Below are 9,078 nucleotides of genomic sequence, written 5' to 3'. Positions count from 1 at the left end.
TAGCATATGAGCTGTTATTGAATTGTAGGCTAAGACTATTGGATACTCTCTCAGTGAACATTTCCATCATCAACATGTCTATTCAACCTTTGTTCAAACCCTTTGAGAGTTGCTACAACCTTTATAGGATCAATTTTACTAATATCCTTTGTAACCTCAATCACATATATGCCAAGCTTATAAGCAACTTCTCTACATTTCTTTTGTTAGAGAGATCTTCATCATACATCTTCATCTTATTTATCAAATCAAACAATCTAGTAATAACATACACAGAAGGTGATTCATCATTTTTCATTTTAGCATATTCAAAATCTCTTCTAATTCCCTGTAATTTCATAGCTTGAACGTGAGAATCTCCTTAGTATTCTTGCTTTAGTATATCCCAACCTGCCTTAGCAGTTTCTTCATTTGGGAAAATTTCATTTGAAACTGAGTTCTGAATTAGTCCGAGAGCTTTAGCATCATGAGCAACCAGATCCTGAGCTAATGCCTTATAACATTCATCCACAAACATATACAAAGATTATAAGACTTGAATACAATCTTCATCTTGAAATGAAATCGTAGTTGATCTCAGTGAAGATCAGAGCTGGTAGCTTACCTCCAGATCTAGCCGTTACAACTGAACCTTTTGAGTTCTTCATTTAGAATCTCATAAATCTTCTTCATAGATTACGCCCTTTGATTTAGATAGAACCAAGCTCTGAGGCCATGTTGAATTTAGTTTAAAAATGGTTATTTTGGTGAAAGTTGGATTCGAGTAGATAAGGAATGATGACAGCAATCAGAGAGAATGTTGCAAAGAGTACATTGCTCTCTCAATGCTTGCATACACATCGAATCCACTACCCAATCACACAAGAAGTGTGAAGTAATACAATGAGGAATCTAGCCATTAGGCTAAACGTGATACACACTTGCATAGTTACTAACATACCCCATGTGAGAGGCACATGCTTCACTTAAACTCTTAACATAAAATTACAGGTGGCATAATACAAGTTATTAAGATGTTTTAATCTCAATCATACATTGTGACCAAGTGTTCTAGCTATAACTAAGAACATAAACTTGGACAGAAACTTGAAATCCAAGTTATCTTCAATCATGTAGCAAGCTTAATCTCCAACAGATATTTGTTATATTGATTTGATCAATGGCAATTGCCATTACTTATATACACAGACTCTGTTTGTCTAATACTATACAATAATTGTAAGAGAAATTTAAACTACTTAACATATACAGTTGAAATCAATGGAGGTAGGGATTCTTTGATAAGCAGGGAAAGTAATCACACTAAGATCGACCCACCAAAGTTCAACACAGTTATACGATCCTTTCCCCCAAAGAGTGAAACCCTTGTAATATTATATCCTTTTAATGGATTTTGGCGTTACCAATGATCATATTGAAATCTATAGAAAGAATGGTCTATAGTGAAAAATATTACATGAATATTTTCATGTAATCACATTAAAATTTATAGCAAGAATCGTCTAGTATTAACAACTTGTGCATACAATGGCATGTAGAAGTCTACTATGAACAATATGACTTGAAGGTTTAATTTCCATGAGAGTTTATGGTCCTATGAAATTTAAAGCAAGAATCATCTATTATGAACAACTTGTGCATGCAATGGGATACACTACCCGCTAAGCAACTAACTTCAATTTTGTTTTTCTTTATAAATACTACCATCAGTTACAAGTTCACAATCATATATGTATATATATATATATATATATATATATATATATATACAGAAGCTTTTATTTTCTACAACATGCACAAAATGCGACATTTGGATCCAGAGATAGCTGACAAGTGATAGAGCTCTTAGTCTCGACTGGAAACCTCTCCTCTTTACTACGTTGTCTAAAATGATCAATTAGCTCAATCTTCAACTATGTTGTGGTTGACTCCCTGTCAAACCATGTTTAGAGTTATTTTAAGAACTTAATTATGGCTCATTTGGAAGTACTTTTAAAATGGTTAAAGCTCTTTTGGTGAATATTTTTAGTATCAATCCTTAGCAAAAAAGCAAGTGAATCTTAAAAAAAAAAACACTTGAAATCAAGTGCTTTTGGAATCCAAAAATATTTTCTCTAAAAGTGTTTTCAGTCATCTTAAAAGTACTTCCAAACGGTTCCTTATTAAGATTCAAATCACATCCTTAACGGTGTGTCAAGAATAGAAACCCTTCATGGTTACAATGCATACTTAGGGATTTTTTGAGCCAGATTGCTGTGTTAAAAAAAAAAAAAGAAAAAAAAAAAGAAGCTTTTATTATGCTTTAAGGATAATTATCTGGAAAATGAAATAGTTGAGCATTTGATAAATTGTTATTTATGAAAAGTAGTGTAAAAGTGTTTGGTAAAATTTAATGTAAAAGTGATATATATGTATATAATGACAAAAATAGACACAATAGTGGGGTTGGTGGCAGAAATAGTGGCAGTGATGGCAGCCACAATGGTGGGGGTGCAGTGGTGGTACTAATAATAAGGTGTGGCGGTAGGGTTATAGGTAGCAGTGGTGCCAGTGGTAGAGATGGCAATTGCAACACTTTTGGTGGTAGTAGTGGCAATGAAGGTGGTGGTGATGGTGACCGTGGTGTAAGGCTGGTTGTTGCAGTCATAGGTGGTGGCGATGATAATGGTGGTGAAGGCGATGACATTAGCAGTGGTGGTGGAGTCGATTTCAATGATGGTGATGGCAACAACAATTGTAAGTTATGGTGGTGGTGCCAATAGTGAGGTGTGGTGGTTGGGGTGCAGAGGTTACAATGGTGGTAACGGTGGTGGTAACGGTTGTGGGGGTTGTGGTGGTAGTGGTGGAGGTGGTGACAATAATGGCGACAGTGACGACAACGGATGGTGGTGCAATTGTAGTGCTAGTGGTGTTGGTTGTTGTGGTGGTGGAGGTGGTGACGAGTATGGTGGCAGTAATGGTGGTGACGATGATGATGATAGTGGTGATGTAATGTTAGTTGTTGTAGTGGCAGGTGATGGCAATAACTTTGTTCTCCAAGAGAGAAAATATATGTAGAAGCATAAACAATGTCAATTTAAAATTTTAATGAGGGTATTTACAAGAATTAAAAATATCCATTAAAGGCTCAACTTTGCATTTTATAAAAGTTGTTTTTAAAAGTAGAGTAACCTACATGCTACTTTTATAAGTTGTTGTAGGCCATTGCTTTAAAAATAAGCATGTTATTTTATTTTTACTAAACATTTTTTTATTGCTTAATTTTAAAGTGAAGCAGTTTTTAGTAAAAAAGAAACAATACCAAACGGAGTCTAAATTGGATTAGATAACCATAGGAATCAAGGCTTGGTGAAGTATATATAAAGTTTTGATATCATAGCATTTGGTGAAAATTGGGAGGGCTACATTTGCTTCATGAGTAATCCATGTTCGAACTTCAATTTGGATAAAATATCTTCATTTTTTCTTTTAGCATACCTTAAATCTAGTAAGTTATCAAATACAATCCTAAGTACCAATTCTGACATTTGAGTTTTGTTAGACTTGAGCTGAACCATGGACATGAGCTACTGCATGTTTCCTCATACATAGACCATCCTTATTGAAAGCCCAAATGTGGCATGAACAGGTCTAATATGACTACTTTCTAGTTTTAATTTTCATTCAGTTTTATTTTTTTCAGAGTCTAACAATAACATGAATGTGTTTCATACAAGAAATTTAAAGGTCAGATTTTGAAGGAGCATACGGAACCTGCCAGTTGTGGTCAGACTAGTCCGACTCTTCGGGCAGAAATACTTTGCTCAGAAACTCCTGAAAGCGAGAAGAGTAGGCTTTGGGGTTCACAGTTTTGATGGACTTTGAGTCGTATTTCATTGCCTTGCAAGCATGCTCAATACGTTTCTTCATGTTGTAATTCTGACAAAAATCTATTATTCCAAAGAATAAAAGAACATTGAAGCATTCTTGTGTTCTGCTGGAGCTATATGATCTACTCTCCATTTCATTCCTGCAGGTTCGGACAGCTCGTGCTGGCAGTCTGTCACCAAATTTCAAATCAGGCCTGCAGCAGAAGAATAATGAGCAAGAGGAAGAAAAGAAAAATAAAGAAGTTACTAGTAAGCAGCATATATGATTTGGAAGGAACATATGGTTGGAAGTTTGTCAGGTTTTATTAGTTAAAACTGTTACCTAAATTGTAAAGGCACTTTCATTTACACCCCTACTATAGTTGGGGCTTAAGCCTTGAAAACTTCCTATCAGAGGGGATTGTCCTGAAAGCCAAAGAAAGCAACTGAAAATTACTACAGATTTTCAAGAGTGACAAGAATTGATATGGGAAAAGTCTCGTGTCATCTGCCATTGCTTTCTTCCGCATCCAGGACAAACTGCTCAGATACTAGTTTGTCACAGCTAAACCATCATTAGGAAATTACTGGAATTATCTCCCCAGCAGAGCCCCAATGATGGTATTAATTATTCGATGAGTCAGTTGACACAATAGTTGTGAAAGCAAACTTCCAACTATGTTTACACCCAACAGAACCTAGCACAATTCTATGCTAACTGGGACATTTTGATGCCTATATTTAAATCCAAACAGAACCAATCTAAACCGACTTTCATCTTGTTGTCCAGACTTCTATGCGGCAATATATACAATACAGTACCTGTCAATTAGATCGCATATATCGGCAAGAGTTAACTCTGATGAGGTTTCATCGTCTTCTGAAGTATCATCTGTTTGCCTTTTGGCATTAAAACTTCCGGAATTTTTTTCGTCAATTGAACCTGCCAAGGGAGAGGTGGATTGTTTATGTTAGAGAAGTAAGACTTTGTACATGTTCAATTCATGAAAAAAATATGCAACCCTAACAAATACCATCGCAGTTTTGGAAATTTTGTACTAGTTTTCTGCAGAAATATTTCTGTCTATGGTTGCTGTATTCTCATATTTTTAGAATTTCTTAGTCTGCATAGATTTGCATGATACAAAACATCCATGGCTGATGAAAAACTTAATTGCACAATAAGCGGTAGAAAACGATTAATGAGAAGAACCACCTTCCAATGAACGTGTAGTATCTAGGTGTATACCAAGCAACAAACTATAATCCATGATGCCCTCGCCTTCCAAAAACTCGCAGTCATACTTGATTTGCCTATAAAAAAATAAGAAGACAAAAGATGTTAATAAGGCAAAACAAGGGATTTATATGTCACGAAGCAAACAGATCCATGCATCGTTGTAATAATTTTTGTCTTCTGAGACTGATGTGCGTAATAGGATAAGCTCTACAATCAAATCTGTGTATAACATACCACAGCCAAAATCCAACAAGCGAATAAATGAATAATTAGGAGTTTGTAATTACTTAGAATCAAATTATATATGATGGAATGCATTTCCAAAATATTAGTTTGTGAATGCACTCTCCAAACTAAAGTCATTCTCCCTTTGTCTCCATAGAAATCACCTTGGCAAGAAAACAATGTCAGTTTGTAGTTTACCTGCCAAATAACAATGGCAATATTACGGGCTCAAATTTTCTTTTAGAAACGAGATACAAATCAGATGATTTGTAGAGCAGCAGCAGTGCACAATAGAGAAGTAAAGTTTCATGACTCTCAAGATCCCTAGACATCCAATAGGTAAAAGGAGTGAATAACAAAATTTTGTTTATTATAGTACCGATGGCAACATGCCCTCAAATAATTGAACACAACTACAACGGCTCATTCAAAACATCTCCAGACATCCTAGGAGTGCTGTATTATTACAAGAAAGTAGGAAACGACATACGAGTTTGAGATCAAAGCTGCTTTTAATTTTAATAATGACTCAATCTTCAAGTAAAATAAAAAATTTCAAAGAGGCACCCGCTATTCACTAACATCCAAAAAATTCAAACTGAACTCAAGTTTTTTGCAGAAAAGTTTGCTTATGCGCAGATGTGCTGAGAAATGACATTGATAATTAGACAAAGGTACTTACGCTAAGAGCCGATCTCGGACCAGTGGGTCAAGGTAAAAGCAAAAGTCAAAATCCAGATCCTTAAGAATGACTGTGTCATGAACTTGTGATTTGTTGCAGGTTCTGCCTACTGAAGACCCTTTGAGATCATAGCACTTATATAAGCATAGTTCTAACGGCATTACAGTTGCCCAAACGGCAAAGTAAACCTGCCCATTTCAAAAAAAAAAAAAAAAAAAAAAAAGTAACTATTGATTAGAAGGAACTTGAATATGTCAAAACCTAATTAAAGGAAGATTTGGTAGGATAAATGCGTTCATCCAAGCCCTTCGCATATACGAGTGCTATGACACCATCATCCATGACGCTTTTTAAGAGCATCATAGAAGGCGAAAGATGACGCAGTTTCCACATCATCTATGACGCTTATTATGAGCATCATGGAAGGCAAAAGATGCAATTTCTGCATCATCTATGTTGATATTTGTAGTCATATGTATATAGCTCTATTTTCATATTTATGATTGGTTGTATATTGTGCGCTATTTCTATCCAATCATATTGCATTTAATTTAAATAAGTAAACTTCAATTCTCGTAACTGAGAAGATCGTACCTTGATACCTCCTGGTGGCCTAATAACATGAAGTCCATACAGTCTTTTCAAAAGTGAGGCGCCATACTTCTTAACATGGCGGTAATAATTTGGAAGCATTTCTAGGTACACCTATGAGAAAAGGTAAACATAGTAATATGCTTAGACTGCTGATAAAGAGATATAAAAGCAAAGCAAATTTCTTTGTTGATTAACTGCATCAAAACTTCGAATTAATTCATAAATAAATATTTAGAAACACAAAATCCTTCAAAGAATAAAAAAATAAGAAGAATTGTTTCAGAGTTTTTTGTTACCTTTCATCCATTAATGGTAAGATGACACTAGAGAATTTTTTTTACCTTCTTTTCTGATTTCCGCAGGGTTCTAATCACGAATCGTTTGTCACCAGGCAATATATACACCCTACCATGTCTTCCTGGTAAAGAAACCTCCCTTAGAGTGTCATCTCCACATATTGTAAGCAGGTAGTCGTCATAACTAATACTGTCAAGCTCCAGCAGACGTCTGCAAACAATCTATTCGATTATAGCTTTCTCAAAATCGAAAAAGATAGCAACGAACACAGGCATATGTATATATACTATAGACATTTATGTGGAGACATACTAAATCACTTCTAATTATACGAACAAAGAAATCTGGCACGAAAATAATTTGACATGTAAGACTTCTGAGAGGACACTGAAAATAAACCTGAAAACTGCAGGACTGTAATGTTTCCATTCAAAGTCATTCATGATGTAAGCTCCATGCATCGAGTCCTGCCTGGTATATTTTATACAGTTTGTTTTAGCAGCTTTGAAGTCATCTGGTGAAAGTTCCTCTTGCAGAAGCTCCATGTATCGCCCTGAGGCATAGTTCTTATTGGATCAGCATTTCAAAGTAGACGATGTTACACATTTGAGTTCGTTAGCACATCTATTAGCATCACGCATTGCAACAAAGAAATGTAACAGTAATGTGGTCCTGAAGCTACTGAGTTAAAAATCATTATCACAACCCACAAATACAATGATGCGTAAAATTCTCTTGCTACACTGACGATCTGGTCATATAATCAATAGTTCATATTCACGATTAAACAGGTTATTCACAACACAAAGAATGCACGTAATATTTATAACACAAAGGATTCTCTAACATGTTATCATCACCTAAAAAGTAATGCAAGACTTAATACATATACATATCTGCACTCAAAAAATAATTTGAAACTGCGGATTAAACATAACCAAGAAAAATTGACATAAGAAGTTATAATCTCTTTTTCTGAATTGGTTTTTATCGACTTGTAAAACATTAATAAAGTTCCTCTTGTTCCTTTTACCCAAAAAAAAAAAGTTCCTCTTGTGCAGGTAATTGAAACCAAAAGAACGCTTCTGTATTCTAATTATCAAATATCACATGATCACATAAATAATCAAAACTCGTTCAAAGAACAAAAACAAAATACAAAAAATGATTCATAATTGCAAATGGGGTCTTCCGGTATCTGACATTTATCTAACCAAGAGCCAAAATCTACATGAGCTCCAAACCAACCCAGCAGTTATTAACCAAACATTAAAACCCCAAAGCAACCTATGCATTGGCTTCAATATCTCTGACAAGACCAAACAAAACCAAACCCACCAGAAAGAACATTGTTTGCGCAAAGATTTACCTTTGTCAGAAACCCTGTTTCGAATCCCAAGAATTTCCAGAGGAAAAGGTTCTCCTTTTTTTTTTTTTTTTTTTTTTTTTCAGGTACAACTTATTGGCTTCTTTTGCATCGTCGTCGTCTTCATCATCAGTTTTCAAAATTGAGCTTTAGTTGTTGGCATGGTTACGACAGAGAGGCGAGGAGGATTGTCCATCGGACTCATTGATTTACTGCACTTTTACGAGCGCAAAGAAAGATCCTCAACAACCGATATTGCCGTTTTTGGAATGCCAACGCTAACAAAGTTTCGCGTCTGGCACAAGACGTAAAACACCAACCCCAACCCCCAACAGTCCGGTTTTATTAGACCATTTTGCCCTCGATTTTGGTATGTTTAATTTTCCATTGCATGTCCATTATGGTCAAGTTCACAACTCAAATGTAATTTGAACTTTTTTCCATTGCATGTCCATTATGATATTAATATTTCAAACGGGTTAATGAAAAAGTCTCTATCCACTAAACCAATTCACGATAGTGTACATTCTTTGGGAGGATTGATGGATACATTAATCCAATTTGTCAGTTCCTTTGCTAAAAGGAGGGTTTCTAGGTTCACTAATAAAAGACTTATCCACCTACAATCACGGTTCAATTCTTGTCTTCCTTATTTTACTGGAGCACAGATTTAAAAAATTAAAAAAAAAAAAAATGATAGCTACCTTTCCCACCTGTTTTTCTAATTTACCTTTCTTATTTATTAAGTGTCGTATGGACTCTAGTGGTAAAGGCATGAACTGCGAATCCCCAATAAACAAAAAATTGTTGGAGGTTTCAGGTTTGA

General features: G+C 35.1%; 1 protein-coding gene across 2 annotated transcripts; it reads right to left on the bottom strand.

Moving 5' to 3' along the window:
• Positions 1–3,771: 3,771 nt before the first annotated feature.
• Positions 3,772–7,329, bottom strand: LOC137733428 (putative phosphatidylinositol 4-phosphate 5-kinase 11). Of its 2 annotated transcripts, XM_068472579.1 has the most exons (7): positions 7,286–7,329; positions 6,931–7,096; positions 6,590–6,700; positions 5,996–6,183; positions 5,065–5,162; positions 4,671–4,791; positions 3,772–4,063 (listed from the first exon to the last, which is right to left on the bottom strand). In XM_068472579.1, the coding sequence occupies exons 1-7, from the start codon at positions 7,327–7,329 to the stop codon at positions 3,772–3,774; spliced, it is 1,020 nt and encodes a 339-aa protein (XP_068328680.1). The 2 variants fall into 2 exon arrangements, 1 of the variants encoding a protein (XP_068328680.1); XR_011068473.1 differs by lacking the exons at positions 5,065–5,162; positions 5,996–6,183; positions 6,590–6,700; positions 6,931–7,096; positions 7,286–7,329 and adding an exon at positions 4,192–4,274 and having other exon boundaries at positions 4,010–4,063; positions 4,671–4,706.
• Positions 7,330–9,078: the final 1,749 nt, after the last annotated feature.

The sequence above is a fragment of the Pyrus communis genome, chromosome 5 (genome assembly GCF_963583255.1).
Source record: "Pyrus communis chromosome 5, drPyrComm1.1, whole genome shotgun sequence".
NCBI lineage: Eukaryota > Viridiplantae > Streptophyta > Magnoliopsida > Rosales > Rosaceae > Pyrus > Pyrus communis.
This window is presented reverse-complemented; position numbering and strand designations above follow the sequence as displayed.